This window comes from Vidua chalybeata, chromosome 3, assembly GCF_026979565.1.
Source record: "Vidua chalybeata isolate OUT-0048 chromosome 3, bVidCha1 merged haplotype, whole genome shotgun sequence".
Classification (NCBI taxonomy): Eukaryota; Metazoa; Chordata; class Aves; order Passeriformes; family Viduidae; genus Vidua; species Vidua chalybeata.
Window position 1 is genome coordinate 3,857,732 of NC_071532.1, and position 22,033 is coordinate 3,879,764.

At 41.2% G+C, this 22,033-nt stretch overlaps 1 protein-coding gene across 1 annotated transcript in view; it reads left to right on the top strand.

Annotated features, from left to right (window-relative positions):
- The first annotated feature begins 1,141 nt into the window (after positions 1 to 1,141).
- Positions 1,142 to 22,033, top strand: part of COMMD1 (copper metabolism domain containing 1) — a 64,115-nt gene continuing 43,223 nt past the window's right edge. Inside the window, exons 1-2 of the mRNA XM_053937240.1 lie at positions 1,142 to 1,373; positions 18,970 to 19,251. Coding sequence (XP_053793215.1) covers positions 1,179 to 1,373; positions 18,970 to 19,251 — 477 coding nt within the window. The 5' untranslated portion in view covers positions 1,142 to 1,178. The remainder of the gene's footprint in view (positions 1,374 to 18,969; positions 19,252 to 22,033) is intronic.

Genomic DNA, 22,033 nt, shown 5'->3' on the forward strand with positions numbered 1-22,033 from the left:
CATGCAAGGCACTGAGTACACTGGGATCTGAGAAGAAAAAGCAATTACAAGAACAAGTTTGTGCCTCAGCCTAAGTCAGTAAACCAGCACTGCTCATTAGGACTTAATGACTCGCCTCAGGCTGCAGCAGAAGAAAGCGTGTCAGCGAGGGACAGTACCTTCAGAAATTCAAAGCAGAGAGAAATTTTGCTTTATATTCCATGGGTGATACTGATAAGCCATGAAGAGCTCCTACCCTGCTCCCTTTGGTTTTTAAAGATGAGCAGTGATGAACTGAACTCGGGGTTTTTGAGAAAGGTCCGCGGTGCTGTGAGGAGTCTGTACCCAAATGGAGTTAAGTTTCTTATCCTATATATTCATTTCTAGGGATTGAAAGAAATTCCTGTATCTCCAGATGCTTTAAAGCTTCTAAAGATGTTGTTTAATCCCAATACCACTGGCTGAAGAGGACATTTAAAATATTGTCCAAATGAATGGGGACAGTGGAAGAAACTTTTAGATGTGTTTGCTGTTATTTCTTCCTGTACTTCCAGCTTCAAGATGTACTCAGTGCTCCCCCTCATGCAAGGACAAATTGTTCTTTGCCTGTTCTCTGCCTACAAAATCGAGGCAAGAACCAAGGCAGAACAGGCCAAGTTGATCATAAACTCATATTTTCTCTTTGTGGGCAACATGATTTTTCTTTTATGTCATAAAATAAAAAGTGCAACTATGGAGGGTTTCAATGACTGAAATCAGGAGGTAAATAATACCACTGTTATATTAGCAGAGAAAACTTTCTGTATGGGAGCACAACAACCTCTTTTGTGACTGTGTTTGTATATACAAAGCATTTTAATGCTTTCTTTATATTGAAACTTGTATAAAATGGTGCACAGAGAAAACACTTGCTCTTCATTAGTACCTTTGTTTTAACTGTCTTTAATGGTCAACCCAGCATCTTTCAGCAAATGGTAGAGGGCAAAACCTGTGGACGTTTCCTTAAAATACATGAGTAGTGGAGCATTTTCCGTGGGGAAAAAAAAAAAAAAAAAAAAAAAAAACCAGTTCCAAAAGCGAAGATTGATTGTCCCCACCCAGCTGCTTGCCGTTAGGATCTGGTTAATGTAATTGGCGTTTGGTCGGGGAGCGTTTCTGGCCCCGCGCGGCCGCCGTACCGCGGACCCGCTCTGCCCGCGATGGCGGCGCCCGAGCCGCCGCCGCCGCCGCCCGAGGGCTGCAGGCCGCTGAGCGCGCTGCTGAGCGGCATCGCCCAGGCCGCCTTCCACGGCACCGCCGGCATCACCGAGGAGCTGCTGCGCGCCCAGCTCTACCCCGAGGCGCCGCCGGAGGAGTTCCGCGCTCTGCGCGCCAAGATGGGCGGCCTCCTGCAGGTACCGGCTGCGGGGGGAAAGGGGCCGCACTGGGGGAAGCCGCTCCCTCGGGGGTCCGGCATCCCCCTCCTCCGGGAGGCTCCGGGTGCAGGGCCCACAGCGCTGCCCTGCCCAGCCCGCGGTGACACCTGCGGCTCCATCCACAGCCCGGTGCGGGGAACGGCCTGAAGCTGTATCAGGGGAGGCTCGGTTGGATATCAGCAAAAGGTTCTTCACCCGGAGCGGGGCTTGGGCACTGAACAGGCTGCCCAGGCAGCAGCAGCCCGGCAGGGCTCAAGAAGCGCTTGGGCAGTGCTGTCCAGCACAGCGTGTGACTGCTGGGTTCGGGGCTGGGCAGCGCCGGGATCTGCGCTCCGTGGTTCCTCACGGTGGGTCCCACAGAGCTCCGCTCCTCTGCGAGGCCGCGCCTCGGGCTCTGGGCCGCGCCCCGGGCTCTGGGCCGCGCCTCGGGCCCCGGAGCGCCTCAGGCCCCGGAGCGCCTCAGGCCCCGGAGCGGGAGCGCCTCAGGCCCCGGAGCGCCTCAGGCCCCGGAGCGGGAGCGCCTCAGGCCCCGGAGCGCCTCGGGCCCCGCGCTGGGCAGCGGAGGGGCAGCACTTCGTGGTCTGTTCCTTTCTGAGAACAACTGCAGTTTTCATGTAAGGAAAAGAAAAGCAATCATGAGGCAAGCCAGTTTAGCTAGTCAGCACATGTTGCTTTTTGTGCAAGAGAGAAGATGTTTTTCCCCGTAGTGGAGCCTTTTGGTCTCCGTTCAAAGTGGACAGCGCTGTGCAGTTCCCGAGAGCTGCATGAGGCTCAGGGAGCCTCCAGGTGCTAAATCCTTGGATGGTCACCGCCACCTTGTGGGCAACTGCACGCTTGGATTGGCCAGATTTATAAACGTGGTCGGCAGTTTTAAATAGAATTGAGGGATTTGGGATTTGATGAGGATGATGTCACTCGCTTTCTGCCTTTATGAAGGTTCTGTTGTTTATTTAATGATCAGATTCGCGTGGTGCCCCGAGAAGCCTGCAGTGGAAGCTGAATCCTAAAGACTGTTACCTTTAGGGCTCTCTGGTTTTGTCTGTGGGCTTTTTTCTAGTGGAAAAAGGAAGTGACACCTAAGTTCTGTGGATCCTTACAGGATCTGTGCTCTAGAGCATCCTCAAAGAACCCCTTGGCCTTCTGGTCACTCTGAGAACCCTCTTTCCTTCACACCCACCAGCTTTGGGGAAGAAGATTGATATTAGGACTCTTCTTTGGAAGTAGGGAGGCTTAAATTTATCTTCCTCTTTTAGTATCTCCCTGACTTGAAGCCTGGAGGGGTTTTGTGTCACACTGTATTTGCTGATAGCAGCAAACTTCAAAATTGATCCTCTGTGCTTATAACATCTTGGTCTTTGGATGAGCTCTTGGGTGCTGGTGTCTCCTCAGCACCTGAAGTTGCAAAACTTGCTGCAAGATCTGCCTTTTCCCTTCCTTTTCAATTGCCATGTGAATTTCTGAGCATATTTATTCCAGTTTTGCTGCTTAAAGGATTGTGAAAAATCTGCATGATTAAATTTATAAAAGCTGGGGAAAAAAACATGTCTTTGTTGCCTTTTTGTGGTTTTATTTTTTCCTTCCTCCTCTGGGTGGTGGAGGAAGGGGAGCAAACAGCAGGATGACAACAGAAAGTCTAGAAGCAGAGAGATTCATTGCCCCTGTGACTTCACTGGTGTAGTAGTTGGTGTCTTCTAAGCAGTAAACATGGATCTGGACCATAAATCAACTTTTTGCTGTCACTGGATCTGAGCTTAAACAAGATTTCCCAGTACATTTCTGCATTCCACCAGTGCAAAGCATGGGGATGAATAAAAAGTCTATCATGTTTACTGTAGCAATGAAAAATTTAAATTTTTCTCCCCCTGGATTATACAGAGAGTAGTTCTGGGTTTATGTTTATAAAAGATGTCATTATGATCTGCTTCTTCCACCTGCTTCCTTTGCTGCCCATCCCTCTGCTGAATATGCAGGGATCAGTTGAGCTCTTTCTAAAATGCCACATTTATTTTGTAGTGAAATAATGTTTCTTCATTAAATTTACTTAAAAAAAAAATCTGATTTCTTGTGTGGAATATCCTGGAAGGCAGGACAAAGCCCTAGGAAGGCTGGCCCTGGAGAACCACACAATTCCAATGTTGTTCTGTTAATTTTATCCTCTGCCTTCATCCTTCCCAGCCTGCTGTCCCTCAAGGCTGCAAAACGCTGAGAAACTGGCAGAGAGCAGCTTTTGTGAATTCTCACCCCCAGCTTTTTTGGGTTTTTCAAAGGTTATTTCATCCTGATGAAAACACTAAATTTGTCTGCTTCTTACATAAGTTTAATTTACAGTATTAATCCCCCGGTCGTAGCTCCTTTCCATGTGGAGCAATCCCGCTGTTTTCCTTTTGGTGGCAGTAACCTCTTGCACTTATTGAACGGGATCCTTTGCTGCTGGGTTTCAAGTGTCCTCCTTCACTCTTCTGCTTTGGAACAAACTTTACATAGGCTAAATAATAATAAAAATTTCAGCGTGAGGAGTAGAACTATTTTAGTGTATTTGATTTATAAGTTGTTTTGTTTGGTTGTTTTTTTTTTTTTTCCCAAAAATACTGAGGAAGTAATAAATATCCTGGTATGTGACTGGTATTAATATAATATAATATAATATAATATAATATAATATAATATAATATAATATAATATATAATATAATATAATATAATATAATATAATATAATATAATATAATATAATATAATATAATATAATATAATATATATTGTTGCATATATATCTTATATAATAATGTTATAATAATATAGATTATATATAATTATTATATATATCTATAATTATTATATGTAATATAATTATATATAATATATATAATTATTATGATTATATAGATTATATATATAATGTTATAATTATATAGACTATATAATGTTATATAGACTATCTTATATAATAATGTTATATAGACTATATAAATTATAATAGATATAAATAATCTAATATATTTTATTATTATATATTATTATATATTCTATATTATTAAATATATTTCTATTTCTAGATAATATTATATAAATAATAATAAAAGCTTGATATCCAGCATATAAAATGTGTTGTCCCTAAAGTTTATCACCCTCCTGCTAAGGACTGCAGCCCTTTCCCTTTGAAGTTGCTGTTGTGACCTCGAGAAGGATTTCCAAACCATTTTTACCCCCGTTTGAGAAGGAAGAGGCAACTCAATCTTCATAGCAGGGACCTGCCCTTATGGGAAAAGTCAGAGCAGAAAAACACTTGGAAGGTTCCCTCAGCTGTGGAGGATAAAGGCCTTTCCTTCTTCAGCAAGGATTTCTGCTAACAGAAACAGTTCTGCTAACAATTTCTGCTCACTGGTGGAAAATAAATGACTTCTTGCATTTTTTAATAAGGGAAAAGAGTTGCCATTCTTCCTTCTCCTTGTGATTCCTCGAATGTGTGGGCTAGGTCATGAACTCTGGAGCACTTTGCAGTTGTCCAGACTTCTGGGAGGCTGAGATGGAGAGCAGCTTCAGTCTGAGATTAAATAATTTTAGAAGAGCTGATAGGAGAGAGTGCTTGCTTTCTGCCACTTAGATTTGCAGTTGTGCCTGCATCTACTAACTAAAAAGAAAATCTTCTAAGCAAGCTCATTCTTCTTGATTCAGGGAAAAGGAAACAAGTACTTGTCCCCCTGTTTTCTACCCAAAAATGTGTCCCATGTAGTGTTACGCTTTTCACTCCAGTGAATGGCTGGGCTTATAATGGTTAATTCTACTTGTTTTTGGGCTAGGTGACAATGTAGTAATAACTTTGCACAGAATTTTGTGAGGGAGGGAATGTCTATATGTTATAATAGGATATGCATGAGAAAATTGTTATTATCTGAATTAGTGTTTGCCTGGAACAACTAAATAAAAATCCTAGCTTTTTTTTTTTTTTTAATTTAGGAACATACCACTATTATGTAGCTCATAATCTGAGCACAGCTCAGTTGCCAGCTCACCAGTGTCTGGTGTTGCAGCATACATTTTCTTGTATAAACTGTAATCCCACCGTTATTACTTCTTTTTTTCCCCCCCCTTTTTCAGCATTGTCTTAGGAGGGTAGAAAATGTAACATTTACTGGAACTAGCACCTCCTGAACTGCAGTGATGAAAATGTGCACGGGCACTGTACCAAGGCACTCCTGGAACTTTTCATGGGAGTTATTTTAGCTTTTAGGCTGGTGTACGTGTGGTCACTTCACAAGGGAACTGGCACAGCTGGCAGGGCACATAAAGTGGAGGGGGAAAATACTTGAAAGCAATGAAGTGTGAAGTGGAGAGGAAGGTTGGGTGCAGAACGGGATTGAAGAACATTGCCAGGAGTGATAAGATCAGCGCTCCGCTGCCTGGAGCAGCAATTTGTTGCTTAGGTATGTCAGCTAGAAAGAACAGCGTGCCTGCATCATTAAGGATTTTTTTTTTTCATGACTTTTTTGTGAATTCTCAAGTTGCAAAAGTTGGAGAAAAGCGTTGTTAGAGCCTCTGACATCTGCCGTGTTGTTTTCACTGGTACTGTGATTCCTGAGGAGATGTGTAGGAGGTGGTGTCACTGCTGGTGGCTGTGGGATTTGGAGGTGATGCTGCTCTGTACCACGAGCATTGTTTTAAACAGCAGGGTGTGAACAAGGAGCCTGTGCATTACAAACCTCAACTACACCTGCAAATCCTCCAGGCAGACAAACAGAAGGGCTGCCACCCTTAGGACATTGTCCATTTAATGAGTGGTATTTTCTGTGAGAGGCTCGTTTATCTGGGATTGTGAAGTGCTGATATTCTGTGGCTGTGCCACCTCAGTGAAAATGGCTCACCTGAAGTTTAATGGTTTACCTGACCTTTTGCAGTGGTTTTTATTTTTTTTTTTAAGCTTAGCTACAGAAAAGTGGTAAATTAAAGAAACGTCATCAGATCTGCATCACTGATCTATAACAGGTGTGGTAGACTCTGTATTGCCCAAACAAGAAGCAAATCTCTCTCTCTCTCTCTCTCTCTCTCCCTCTCTCCTAATTACGGTGTTGATTACATCTCTGCAAGCAGAGATCTGGTTGCCTTGCCCCAGTTGTGGAGATTGGTGCTACCTGTGTGTTTCTAGAGCAGGCAGGTCAGTACTGGCTCTTCTGTTTAATGCCTCTGCACTACCTCTGAGTTTTAGAATGCCCTACTGCATTTTAAATCTGCTAATTGCCAATTAATGGACTTCCAGAACAGCATGCTGCTGAGAAAGTTGGATTCCCTGGTGGTGGCAGTGCTTCATGTCCTGCTGATTCCCACATTCCCATCCAAATGTATGGTTTAGTTTGTTGCAAGTATGTAGCCTTTCCATCGTTAATGGCACCATTTCTCAAAAAAAAAAAAAAAAAAAAACAAACCCTACAGGTGTGATTACATAATTGCACACACACACGTGTGTCTGTGAGCAACATATTCTGTGTGTATAGGGGGGTGTGTGCACACAAACACTCCCATGCACAGAAAGGGAAATATATTGGTTATGCTGAAATTCATTATTCCAACCTGATCCCCACAGTGTTTCTCTTGACCTGAACAAGAATCTACTCTGATTGAAGAACAGGGAGTCAGATGTTGCCTTTGAAGATCATTATTCCAAATTAAATGCTTTTACAGTGCTTAATTAGTATTCATCAAACACATGCTGTATGGAATATATTTGAAAAGGGAGAAGGACTCCCTTAGGCTTCACATGTAGTTTCATGCCTTTATTTCAGTACCACTAAGGCTCCATTCCCCAAAGGGTGTGGGAAATGCTGAAGAGGGTAATGAAGCTCAGTGCCATCATCTCACAGCACTGGTGATTTTCTGGACTACTCTGATTTGTCTTTCTTCTTTTAAATGTGGGACTCTAAAAAGAGGAGAACTTGAGCTGTCCCATCTTCAATTTGATGCATAAAGAAAGAGTAAAAGGAAAGGCTCAATGCTGAAATTCTTTATTGTATGATACTCTAAAAATGGTGTCTCTTACAACTGGTGTGAAGGAAGATTCGTTCTTGCTTACTCCAGGAGCCAACAGATGGTATCAAGGAAGTAAAAATATTCACTTCAACCATACTGGTCTCATGTGAGTGTGCCATGCAGCTGAGCAGATAATAGACCTTTCTTGCTTGCTTTCTTTCTTCAGAGTGGTTAACACATTGACTAGAACTCTGTCAAAGATGCAGGAGCTGTGGTATGCACTTGAGCCAGTGAAGTTCACACCTAGTGTATGAAAAGGAAATTTGGGTGACACTTACACCTCACCCTTTTTACAAGCTGACCATCTGAAATTTTTAATTCCTTGTAACACTTAGCTACAATCTTGGCATGATGTAATTTAGATTTTTGACTGTGCTGGTGTGTAGCAGCTGGGTGCAGTATATCCAACAACTTACTAAAAAGAAAAAAAAAATGCAGACCAGACCGAAAATTTTGTATGGTATGGCTAGAATCTGCTTGTATGGCTAGAATTATTGCAGCTTGAAGCTTGTGCTCTGGATTTCTTCCAGTCTGGTGACCAAATATGATGGAGCCTGCCTTCTTCAACATTTGGATGACATTTCTTTTTTCAATAGTTTATTTAATTAAAAAAAGGGAAAGCTTTAGTGGCACAAAGTACCAGGCACTGCAAATGTTACATGAAGTCCTTTTTCATTGATGATTTAGTTCTAAAACCCGATGGACAGAAGTTATCAGGTGAGAACATCTGACAGCTTGAGCTGCTGAGTGGCTCCTGTGTGTTTCCCCAAGAGCCTTCTTGGGCAGGACAGGATTAGCTGCAGCATCCTGGGAGGGCTCCAGGATATCCCTGGGGGATGATTTATTTTATAACAAGGTGAATTGAGTGACTTTATTTAAAGGCAGGGCCTAAAATACCTCGTTTTTGATTTTATAATTGTCATTATAAATGTATGTTTAACACTATGAATTTTAAAGATAGGATTTAATTTATGGAGTAAGTAAGAATGAGTGGAACATTGATGGCCTCCACTGTGAAGGATTAAGGGTTCATTATTGGGAAAACCAAGCTGGCTTGGTTGGTCTGTGGGCTTTGGTTGCTTCGTTTCTTTTGTGTGGTTGTTTTTGTTTGGTTTGGTTTGGTTTGGCAGTTTGTTTGTTTTGAGGGGAAGGCATTTTTGTTTTGTATTCTCAATACCTGAAGCTTAAGCACAGTAGTTTTCCATAATTTTTTACCATTGTATTTACCAGTCATAAACAAGGAAACCAAACCTTCCTTTACTTATTTTAGCCACCCAACTATTTAAAAATTGGACTGTTTGAGCCAAGTAAGTTGGACTTGCCTTTTGCTTTGTTTACAGTGCATGAGCACCTGGTTCTGGTTGATAGCCAAGATCTAATTCAGAGTATTCTGTCTTTCATAAAGTTGGTAGTTTTAGAATTGTATAGCAAGCCTGGGACTCCCTCCTCATTCTCAGTTCCCAGTGGAGTTCAGTACCTGTTTATCTGCTGTGCCTGAGGCCTGCAAGTTTAATTTTTAAAGGTGACAGTGATCTTGGAATGCATTTTTTTATCCCTCTAATTATTTGGCATATTCTATATTTACCTCTCTACAATGCTGGTTTATATGTGATTTCATGTATGTAAAAGTAGACTGCAACAATCTCATCAAAACAAGACATAAAATATACTGTTCAGAGAAAATGTGAAATAACAGCCAACTTGTCCAGTTTTTAGCCTTAAGTGTTTTTCTAACTATTTTTTAAATATTGTCATTGTGTCATGTCATTGTGCATATGTTAATACAATTCTGAAAGCATGTTTTTTCACATCTCTCTCTCTCTTCCCTAACAGCAAAAAGTGGCAATACAAATATAGTTTGTGCAAATTCTGTGGGTTTTTTTCCAAATAAGGTTAGTTTTTTTTCTGGTTGAGATGTTTTGGGATCTCTGCCAAAAGATTTCTACCTCAGCTTGGTGGGTAGTTTTTCCTTTCCTTTCTTTGCAGTCTCTCTGAACTGTGATGCCAGGATTATGAAATATGTTTTGAAGATACACACAGACACTGAAGTAGTATCTGTGTGAAAGGCAAGTAATCAACAGACATTTTTACTCCTTGTCTGACATTTACACACGGCTTTGTTGTCTCTCTTCAGACTGTCACATCAGATGTGCTGTTCTCTCAGACTCTTTTTGCCATTTCTGGTTCAAGAGTAGTTTTTATTCTCTTCTGACAAGCTGTTTGTATAAGTACCTTTTGGTTTTACACAGTCACACATGGCAGAAATATTTTGTGTATTTGGATTAGTTGTGATTCCTTTTTTATTTTTTCATTTAGCTCAATTTTTTAACATTTTTGAAGTGAGAAAAATGCTTGTAACTCCCTTTTTCTGTCAAAGAAAAATGGTACATTTATGATTTACATTTGCTTGGCAAGGAAAGTGTGTTTGTTCATTTTATGGCATGTCAGGAAATCTGTAAAAAGTCTCATAATGAACAGAAAGCTCTAATGAAGTTGTCCAGTTCATGTGGACAAATGGCAGGGAGTTTACTGAATATGAGTAGCCTTCAATTTGACTAAAAGACACAAACCACGGGGAAAATTAATTGCATTCTTTTTGATGCCAAGGGTTGCAGTGTCTTGGAGCAATTGACTGCTGAAGTTTCTAGCAATTGAGGCCTAAAAATGTGAAATCTAAGGCTGGGGTGGCACAGGGCTGGGGAGGGGTTTCCTAAAAGCTTGGGAAAACCTGATGGCTTGGCCAGCTCTACTGATGGATGACTCCAGCAGCCCAACCTGATAGGGACAGAGAACCACCCTCTCTGGGCTAATCAAAGCACTCATTAATGTTCAGTGGGATTCTCTTGGAGAGGGCTTTGGTTGATGTCTTAGCTGTTCCATCACGTCTTCAGCTTTTTCTCTCCCCAAAATGTTAATTATATTTAGTGCAGAGATAATTTTTGATGCAGGAAATGGCAACTAGGTCTTTATGGGAAAGTGAGAGTTGGTTTCTTCTGAGCTCCCTGCTTTGGTCTTTGCTCCTGCTCAGGTGATGTTTTCCAGCAACAGGGATGGAGAGGAGGATTTGCAGTTGTGATTCCTTTGCTGAGGAGTTTGACTTGCTGCTCCTTTCTCCTCATAAAGGCTCGGCTGTTCACAGCCACCGTGGCTGCTGCTGCTTTGGGGAACGTGTTTTATGTTTCACTGAGCTGACAGGAGGGAAAACCATTTTCCCTGTGCTGAAAGGAAGCCCTGGTGGCTGGGATCCTGAGAATGGAAGCTTCCCTCTCACCTGTCAGCTCTGTCAGCATGTAACATGAGCTGTCAAAATAGGTGGTGAAGGACCAGCTGGCAGAGCACTGGTGCTTGCTTCCTGTGGAGCAGTGTAGTCTGTAAGCTTGCCTCCTTTCCTGCCTCATCTGTTTGCTGCTCTGAAACACAGGGTCTGCAGGGTTATAGCTAAAGCAGGGATGTGTTCCCAGCCTGGGCTGGGAGTGCAGCAATCCTCCTTCTTCCAGGTAGGAAATGGAACTCCAGCTGCTGCTCAGAGTGGCAGTAGCAGGTAATGCACAACAGTGCTGGGAAAGAAGGAAAGCAGAGATTGGAGTCAGAGTTTGCCACTAAAAGGGAATATATGGCAGCAGTGGAGGGATGAGACTCATATGGCCCATGTTTTGCACTGCTAGAGCATCTCTGCTTTATGTCCAAATGCAATGGGACATAAGGGACAGATTAGCTGAGTTAGCCATTAACTTCTAAGATGCAGACAATCAAGGTACTCTGAGTAAAAGTGGAAATTGAATTCATGATACTAATTCTGTTTCTGTGCTTGGTTCATAATAAAGCAAGTCTGTGCTGATTTCACTGACAGGATCACTGCTTGCAAAGCTCCAACAAGCTCTGCTAATGTCTGCACTGTTACTGCACTCAGGGTAGGGCTACAACTTTTTTTTTTCCATGTCTTCAAACTGTGAAGTGCTCCGACTTCTATTTTTAACTCTCCTAAAGTGAAATGAGATTAGACACGAAGCAGTAGTCCACAGCAGCAAGTAATTTTCCCAGAATGATTGTAGAAACCTGATAAACACAGATCTCTTTTATTGTAAGAGAGCAGAGGGGGAGAAGAAAAGGCTGAGCTCGTGGTCTCCTAAGGGAATGACAGGTCATGTCACCAGTTCCAGGACTGTCACTGTGTCTGTCTCTCTTTTCCTGTTTTTACTCTCTCCCTTGATTTTTTTTTTTTTTTTTATTTACTGTCTGGTGGTTTCTGTCCTATCTGGATTTCTTCTTCTTCCTTTTATTTACCTCTCTGTCTGTGGCAATAGTCCATTAAATGGCTTTCATCTATTGAGGGTTGCTTCTGAATCCAGCTCCTTCAGGACTGAAGAAGAAACCATTTTAGACTGAATAATGTAACCTCTAAAGATTTGTGTGTTCTCCAAGAAAACAGCTCCCTTCTGCTGAAGCAGAGTTCAGGGAGCACATGTGTGTGCACATTCATTTTGAAAGAGGCTGAACCTCTCAAACTTGTCTGTAATATGGTTGCATGTTTAAGAACTACTGGAAATGTGACATTTCTTTCCCTCCACCCCAAGTGGCAAAATGCTCTCTAAACCACAGCAAAGAATTGGACTTGAGTGGGGAGAAAACTGATGACAAAGTCTGGGATTCTTTTTTCTTTGCTGTAATTCAGTAGAGTACAGGTCAGGTTGGACAATTTATATTTGTATTTTTCATTTCGGGATGTTTATATTTATAATCCTCCTATATCACCTTTGTTGTTGCAAGTATATCTGCTATTAATAGAACTTTTGTTTTGTTCCATGTTTTATCTCCCTTCAGCCAGTCCAGCCTATCTGTGCTCTCTGAGAAGCACCTTCCATTGCCTTTTTTCTTGTATAACTCTTCCTCTTTCTATTTTAAATAATACGAGTGTTTTGAAAACTTACTCAGGAAGGAAGGGGTGGTGCTTTTTTTTATGTTTATTGCATAAAATCCAAGCATTTAGTATCTGCTCATAATCTGAGACTGCAGGCATCGTTTGGATATCTACCTATGAATTATGCTATCTGTGGGTGGGCTTGTTCTGTTTTTGTTATTATTGTTTGCTCTTGTTTTTTAAGTGCTGTAAGGCCTAGACAGAGTAGGTCCAGACTGAGTAATCCTGATGATCCTCAGTTTTCCTTCAGCTAAAGATGTTTTCTGGCATGTGGGAGCCACTCGTTGAGGTCTGCAGGAAGCGCTGGTGACTGCCTGTTTTCATCAGCCTTTCATCCTCCTTTGTCATCAAATGCATGTTCACACCACAGAAAAATGACTCCTTCTGCAAATAAATTTAGGAAGTGTATTTTATGATGTTGAGAGTTCAAACAGGGCATTTCTAGCAGCTGCACAGACTCCTGGCAGGGGCAGGCTGGAGAAAAAATTTTGTGGTCGCTTCACATGCTTTTAAAAACGAATGCTAAGATCTCTTTTGTGTTCAGTTGTAAGCTACGTCAAAAATAGCTGAGTATTCACTCCCCTGTGATTGAACTTTCAAGCAAAAAAAGTAATTTTAACAGAGAACATAGTTTGGTGAGCTCGTATGTAAAAAAAAAAAAAAAAAGGTTGGTGTTTAGGGGATTTCTGCTTGGTGGGAGCCTGGGAATTGTGGCAGTGAAGATGGAGGAGTCAGTGAAGAAACATGGAAGTGACCCCTGGAGAAGAGCTTTTTCCTTCCATGTGCACAATTGACAAGTCTGTGTGGAATCAAGCTTAATAAGATCAGGAACACAGGAAGGATGTAATTTTGCCTGAAACTTCATCATCCACACACACGTTTTTCCCATCTGCAGTAGCAGTTCCATAATTTTTGTGTTGGTGTGTGTTGCGAGTTTTCCCATCCAAGAAGAAAGCTTGATAAAAATCAGAAGTCAAATTCAAAAATATTTACAAGTTTCCTGAACCCCTGTTGACCTGGTGAGTGCCTCCTTGGCAAGGAACCAAAAGGTTGGAATAAAAGCAGTATTTGTTGCAGGAGACCTGTTACATACTAGGAAAAAAGTAAGCTACAGGATTGAAATAAATGTATTTATGAACCTCTTAATGGTTCACAGGTTCAATGGTTCTTTTCTCTTAGCAAACTATTTCATTTCACTTTTGGCTTTCACTACAGCTCCGTAAGAGACAAATAAAAGCAATATTGGACATGGTATGGAATGTGAATAAAAGAATTCACGTGATCTCCCATGGATTCGATGAAGACTTATAGATAAGTTAAAATCTTTCTACTTTGTGGTAGAAATATTAAATGTATTAAGGTCACTTGGGATTTCTGGCTTAGAAATTTATGGGGGGTGTAGAAGCCTTTAGTTTTGGGGTTTTTTTTCCTGAAAGATGGATCACCATTTCCAAGTGCAGACAGGCTGCAGGCTGTTGTATCTAATTTTGTCTTAATTCTGATGCTCAGGAGAGCTCTTGGACTGTAATAAACAGTGTTTGTGAGGCACAACCTACCAACAAGTTGAAAACCTCTACTGTCTCCAGAAACGTGGGAAAGTCTTCTGGACTTAGATCCTGGGACCATCTGTGGGAACAGCTCATTTATGACAGGGCTGGATATCTCAGCAGCCCTTGGGAGAGTCAGGCTCCAACATACAAAGGAAGACCCAGAAACCACAGGGTTGGGAAGATGTGGGATTCCTCCTGTCAGAGGAGGAATCTTTGCAGAGGAACGTGCTGAGCTGACTCTGACAGACAGCACAGTGTCAGCAGCACTCGTGTGCTGTTCTGAGCTGCTTCTCTTCCTCTGCAGGCAGCTGCTGTTTGCCCCCAAATCCAGGAAGTGTTTTCTTCTGAGGCTGATAAATGGAAGAGATGCACGTTGGTGTCACCCAGAATGGGCTTTGTGTGGTGAAGATGTTCAGCTGAGCGAGGTTCCTTGGCATGTTCCTCCTGTCTGCAGCTGCTTCCACATCTCCCTGCATGCATTCCCGGGCTCTGAGACATGGCTTGCAGGGTTCTATTTCTAAAAGCACATGAGTGAGAAGAGCTGTGATGCAGGAATAACCTTTTACCCCACCTCCCAAAAGCCCGAGGAGGCGAGTTCAGTAGCACGCTCCATGGCACTGAATTGTTTCCTTCAGCTTGGGATTTCTTTGTGCTGCAGGCTGGCAGCAGCCTGCAGTTCTCAGGGTCAGCTGGAGGAAATGCCTCCACGTGCTGCTATGTCCAGCTCTTAGAGCTCTCCTGTGATGGTTGACAAGTAATGTTTTTCTTCTGAGAGTGAAATGGGTTCTTTTTTTCCCCAGTGGGTTTTACCAGTTGTTGTTTCTCACTAGTACTGCATGCTTGTCAGGCTTTATTTCTCAAAAGAGATAATGAATTTAAGTCTGTTTTCCTGTTCTGGGTACCAGGGCACATGTCTGATGGATCTAATTAGGCTAATACAAAACTCTCCAGATTACCAAATATTGTTTCATTAAGGAAATGGTATTTGAAGTCATATTTTTATTGGCTGAATTGTATTTGAAGACACAGTGGGTATGTGTTGAAGGAGAACACAAGGAGAATTCAGTATGACTAAGACTGTTTCTTGCTGTTCAAAAGCATCTGCCCAGCCCCTGGAAAGTATTGCCAGTAACCAAGGGCTGGATTTGTGTGCTTGTAAATGTGACATACTGTCCATAAGCTGTGCTTTCTAGGAGGGAAAAGAAAAAGTGTTTTATCAAATCACAAAATACATAATGTGAGGAAGTTTTTAATATCTAATGGTGTTGTCTTACAGACTCTGGTTTTGAAACAGGCTTTTCTTATTTAGATGTTTAAGTGAATAGTCACAGTAAAGTTAATTTACATTTGGCACTGGCGTAGAACAGCTGTGATTCTATACATTCTTAAGAGAACATTTCTGCTTTTAGTTAGTTGAAGATTTTTATGTTGAAATGGTAAATTACTTGTGATTACCGACAAAAACTGAAATTAGCTGAGAGTATAAAGTCTCTATAACATAATGATGTGTCACTAAGTACAGTGATTGAAGATCTGGCAATTATTCTGCACTTTAAGGTCTGTCTGGGCTAAGTAATTTGCATTAATAAGACGTTTCACTCTTAGAACCAATGCTGACAGTGATTCAGCTCTAGCAGCAGATGGATAAAACAGGTTTCAATACCTTTAAGTTCTGAGAATTTTCCAGTTAGGATCTGTTGTTTATTCCAGCAGTGAAACAATCCTTACCATGGCAGTCGGAGTTGAACAACAGCTGGTCATTGTCCTGGTGGTGATAAATGCTCATCTGAAGCTCCTGGGGTTTTAATAGCATGAGAGGGAGACTTATAATCAGATATATTCGATCTGTTTCTAGTTATAAGCTCAGAAGAAGCACTCATGTTCTAATTTAAATCAATCCTTAGAAATACCAATCAGATGTATTCACTGTAATTGAATGTTCTATGTAATGAATGAGCATTGATAAAAGTAATAGAAAGAACTGTTTGTAAAAACTATGCAGAATATTATTTGAAATATAATTTTTTGCCAAGTTAAAATAAAACATTTCCCCAAGCTTAAAATAATTCTGAACTGAGTCCCTTCATATAAGCAATGGAGTAGAACTACATTTGTTTAAAGAATAAATTGTGTAACTGTTCATGCAACAAGAGACCAAAAAGATCAGCAAAGACTTGAAATAGTCTTTCATTTTTTGTCCACAGTGAAATGTTTCCAAGTTAAAATGAAAAAGAATACTGAAATGAGTTACTGTTCTTATGTGACTTGAAAACCATTATAGCCGGTGGGATTTGTTTAGGAATTTCAAAGAAAATATGTGTCCATTAATTAAATTCTTCATGCAGCTGTACCAAAATAGAACTCATTGATTGTTTGCACCCACTTCCAGTTAGTTTTTTTAAAGGAATGTTTAAGTAGTAGTCATATTTCCCAGAAGAGAGAAATTCTAGTCTGAATGATGGATTACAAGGCTGTGTTATTTAAGGTATGCATTATCTGATAAATACTCCTCCAAAATACAGAATGATTGTTACCTTTTGGGTTCTTGGCTGTGTGCAGTAAACTTGTTTTATGTGTAGAGTATAAAACTATCCCTGTTGTGTGTACATGTGTGTGAGTGAGGTATAAATGATGGCTAATTATCATACATGGTTTCCTTTCCTGGTTTTATGTGGCACTCTTTTGGTAGCAAACTATATCAGGGTGCTTATAATACATAAAGGTTCAGAGCTTTTAATTGTAGCTCACACCACACCTTAATTAATTGTCAATCTCCTGATGATCTTTACTAAACAGCCAGGTTGAACTGTCCCGTATATGCTCTAGTAATATTGTTTTGTGTTCCTTATGCTTAAAATTTCCAGTTTGGTCATAAGCTTCCTTGTCTGGATACCCTTCAAAGTCAGATTTATATCACATGTCGAGCACAATAAGGAACTTTGTGTCTGCAGTTTTTTATCAGCTTAGAAGGGCACTGTCAGAAATCTTGCTGCATCTTGCAAGAAGGGTTGTTGTGAAGAGAGTGACGTTAAAAAAAAAAAAAATCCAGAGGATTACAAATGTGAAATGCTTGAAGGTTATGAAATGAAGCCTAGAAAAGGGGTGCCTGGTATCACCATGAACCTGCATTAGGTTCACATTTAATGCAGATGAGCTGTTTTGCCATGACACCTTTGCTTCACTCAGTGCAGGGGACACAGTTTGTGTTCTTGGCTTCTGCACAGGAGTAAAACAGAAGGCAATTTTCTGCACAGCTGAACTGAGAAGAAAGTCTGCATTTGCACTTGATCTTGAGAGGGCTTGCATGAGGTGCTGGGGTCTCTGCTTGTTGATTCACCTGCCCTCCTCCCCCCATTCACATAAACCAGCATAGGAGGGGTACCTGAGCAGGAGCTGGTGTCACACAGCACACAAACAAAGATGTAGTGATGTGAAAAAATATTAAAGCAGAAGATAGTCCACAGTGCTGTTAGTAGACAGTGTAAGAGCTGGCTGTAGGAAAGGAGTGTAAGTCTGAATAGGTTTTCTTCTGAAAACAAAATGAAGTGCTGTTTTCACTTCCAGCATAATGAGTTAGTACAGGATAATTACCTCTTAAGTTAAATATTTCTGATATGAAGCAAGCAGTATGTACCAATATGTCAAATGCCCTATAGAAAAGCCAGAATGGTGCACTAGGAAGCTCAGATTTTATAATAAAATCACAGATGCTCCTATTAAGCTGGAGCCTTAATACAGCCGAGGGTTTACTCCTGGTGTTGATTGCCATTTCTTTTCTCAATCACATAACAGATGGCAGCTGATCTATTGTGAAAGCAAGGCAAGGCAGCTCATCCCTCTTAAAAAAACACGACAAACACCTCAATTTTTAGATCAGCACTGCCCAGGTTTGCAGACAGGCAATGTGAGGTGCACAGTGTGTGTGTCCAGCCCAAAGCCACACGATGTCACACCCCTGGCTAAAGGAATGAGGCTGTGGTTTCCCCAGTGCCTGAAATGCAGCCGTAGCAGTACCACGTCAAGGAAGATTAAATCGAGGCAAATCCCAAGGACTGGCTGCACTTCTCCTTGCTGTGCTCCGTGTCAGCATGTGCTTGGAGGTGTTGTGTTCATTTTGGAGAAGTTGCATCCATTTTGTGTGAAAAAGAAGCAAAAGCATCTGCTTGAGATGACGATGGGGAAACTTAACCACAGTTTCCTCTTTCTACCTCCCATCCTCCCTTTGTGGCCGTGTAGAGCAGCAGCTATTGCCACTTTGGCAATGCAGATGTAAGGCTGTGGATTTATCAGTTTTGAAAAAATAGATGGGAAAACTGGATATCTATATAAAAAGGGGTTTTTAGGGATAATAATAATTTCTGTTGCTGTACAGGGATGAGGATTAAGGGACTCCTTCCATGCTGTTGCAAAATACAAATAAAGCCTGACAGAGTCCACCAATGCTCTAAAAGAAGCAGCAGGTGCATTGTTAAGGTTTTTTGGGCCTTATGGATAGAATAATACAGATGAAAAAATGCAGTTGCATTTTTACTCTCCCTTGAAAGGCTTGTGCTCTTGCTGCTGCAGGCCCTGCTTTACTGGTGCAGCATTTGCCAGTTTTGCTTCCCTGTGTGTGGTGTGGAGGTGGCAGATGAAACTGTGCATGTTGCAATGAGCTGGGCTGTCCCACCACTTGTTCCAGCCCAGGAGCATGCTTTCTTTGTCCCAGCCTTCCTGTTTCCTGGCCCAGCAGAGCAGCAGTGCAGTGCCAGACCTGGCATTTTGGATTGCCTGTGGCACAGTGGGGAAAGGGTCAGGAGACAGGGAGAAGCCTCCTTGCTATCCCATACCAGTGCTGAATTCCCAAAGGTGCTCCCAGCTCGTTGCTGGAGCCAACACACTCCCCTCCAGCTGCTGTGGGGCAGGAATCTGGGATAAGTAGTAGGCACTTGCAAACTGAGTTTTAATGAAAGGTCTCGGGTTATTTGCATAACCTGGTTTGTTTGTACAGCCCCTTTAAGATCCAGTATTTGTCAAACCCTAAAAATGTGTCCTTTAAGGCCTCAGTTAAGCAAGCTTTTCCCTTTTACTCCCTTTATTTTCCTACAGTCAATTGCTTCAGCAGACATGGATTTGAATCAGCTGGAAGCTTTCCTCACTGCCCAAACCAAAAAACAAGGTGGCATCACATCAGATCAGGCTGCAGTCATTGCAAAATTTTGGAAGAACCACCGGACTCAAATCCACGAGAGCCTGATCAGTCAGAGCCGCTGGGATAACGTCCTGAAAAACATGAACTGGAGAGTGGACCTGAAGTCACAGTTGAGGCACGTTGATCAGATAAACACTCCTGTTGCAATAGTTGAAATGGAACTGGGAAAAAATGGTCAGGTAAGCTTCCTTTTGCAAGATAGATGAACCTGATGTAGTTACACGTGCACTGAGGCATATTACCTATTGCTGAATTCACTGCATCCAGGTCAAGCCAGTTGATTCGTCACCACTGGCTCTTTAATGGACCTGAAACTGGGGGTCCATCTTTGGATACAAAGAAACATTCTGGGTGGTGAATGCAATTTTTGCCTTTTTTTTTTTTCATATCTTCACATATGTATTGACAGCTCTCTTTTCATTAAGCTTGAAAAATCAGAGGATACAGAAGTCAAACACGATCTTATAATTCTGTTTGTATACCGTGCACTGCAAATTCAATTTGTCCTTTTTTCTTTTAATTTAGCACTAAAATTAGTTAAAATATGAAAAGTAGGAGCTGACAAAGAGTAAAGTTTATAAATTACATTTTAGAACAAATGAGGGGAAAGACTCCTTTTTATTTTACATAACACCCATTCTTATGTTACTTATTACCTGTCACATTATGCAATCTGGCCTTTTTTGCCTGAAAGATATCTTTATATATACATATAGATATATATATATATATATATACACACATAGCTCTATCAATGCTGAACATTGCCTTCCTTTTTTTATCTTTATGGTCAATAGGAATGTACAGCTAAAGGCACAGCTTCTCATCTTCACATTTGCTGTTGTTTTCTAACAGGAAATGTGCTTCAAATTGGTATCTTTTCTCTCTGCAGCATTTTAGTAAATTTCAAAACCTCATTTCTTAGCAGTAGCTACTGCAAATCATGCCATGAGCTGATCTGGGGATTTTGATGTTAATAGTTAACATTTAGCAAGGTTCCTTGTATTTCATAGTATTTTAATAGCAAGAGTGCCTGAATTCAGAATACCTCAGTCCATATACCTGGAATGATTGAATTCCAGCTGTGTGGCTAAGCCAAGACCAGGATGAAGGTACATGTAATCTGAGATCCTACAGAGACAGAAGGTATTGTTGGGGTCATTCTGTTAGTTCACTTTTCTTTGCAGTCAATGGAAGCTGATCCTCCCTGAGCCTTCCACTTGTGGTTCTCTGCAGTGACCAATACAATAATGGTGTGTGGCTTCAGGTTTTTTCCTGACCTCAGAGAAGTGGAGTTTTCTGCTCAGGATCTTGAGATTGAAAATGATTGGGTTCTGTTAGCAGCAAATGGAGAAAAGGTTGCTTTGAATAAAAAGGTTACAGGGAGCACATTATAATGAGTACATTGAGTACATTAGTGAGCAAATGGGAGAAATACCTACATTCATTAAAAAATGCATCCTTAACTCAGAATCTCTGTTGTGTTTCACAAGGGGATTATGTAGTTAGTGACTCCTCTTTTGAAACTGTTTTTTTCCCCAGTAATGGATTTTACAGTAACATCAAGCAGCAAGGACATTTATATTTCTTTCACCCTCTGCAGAGAGTCAGGGGATGGAGGAAGAATACACATTTTTGAGACACTGTAATGTCTCTTACCAGAGAGCCCCACAACAAAATCAAAATTAATTATTTTAGCAATGCCCCTTCATGCTGCAAAGGGAAGTGGTTGTCTAAATGCATTTTTGGAACTGCCATCAAACACAATTTTGCCTCTTTCCCTGATGATGCCAGTGAGCTGTGGCAAGCCTGACACTGGGTGTGAGTTAAACTGGTACTTACTGGAACAACCATGGAGTAATGAGCATTGTCACCTCTGGAGTCAATGTACATTTATTCTAAGGAGCTCTGGTTTCACATAGCCTTTGGCTGTAGATTAAAAAAGTTGTCTGCTGTAAATCTTTGGGTTGAGGCACTCTGTATCAGGCTGGATGCTCCTGTGATGGGATGAGTTTTGGGAAGTCACAGGGGTTTGGGGACCTCCTGGAAAGATTGGTCACAGAGATTCCTACTGGAGGTTGAAAGAGTTGTTGCACACTGGATCCAGCCCACTAACTTGAAACTGTCATGTTTTATAGTCTTTATAAGTATTTTTACTTTATTGTTAGCACATCTCTTCTAAATATCAAGTTTTGTAGCACATCAAATACACATATACTTTTCTTATATACCTCTCCTAAGTTTAGCAGAGAACATATTTTCTAAACAGTTGTCAGCCATAGATGGGATTTGATGAATAATGAAGATCTGGCTTTGAAGAAGAAAGCTGGCTGATGATTCAGGAATAAATTATTCACAACAGACTGTTTTCATTTGGACACATGATAACAGGGGAATATACAAATGCATTGATATGTAATGAAATGGCATGAATATTTCATGGTTGAACAGAAGCAAAGAAATGCTCTAGAAAATGTACCTTTCCAGAAGTCACTCTGATTCTTCTCAGTGTCTCTGGGTTGGATTTAAGTCTCTGCCCAGCAAAAGACCAGAAGCATCTGCTCCTTCTGCTTCAATAAATAACTTTGCTTCCTGCTTGCCTTCTCTAAATTTTAGTCAGCTCTTTCATGAGGGAAAGACTCTGTGTGTGAAACCTGATGTGGTTGGGCATGGGGAATTAATTGGAAGTGACTGGTTCATAAATGCCACTAGACTGAGTTTAGACTGAGTGAATTTTGTCAAATTTTGTAAATGTTTTCTGTCTGGAGAGAGATGCTTTTGGGTTTGAGAATCTATCAGAATTTGCATGCATTAATTCTTGCTAGCCTTGGCATTACTGCTAAGAGAAAAAAATGAACCCTTTTCCCTATGTGCTCTTAAAAGCACTTCTAATGAGGAATTTCTGAAAATACCATGCTCTGAACTTTGAAAAAAGTGATTCAAGATCTGTAAACTGGAGTT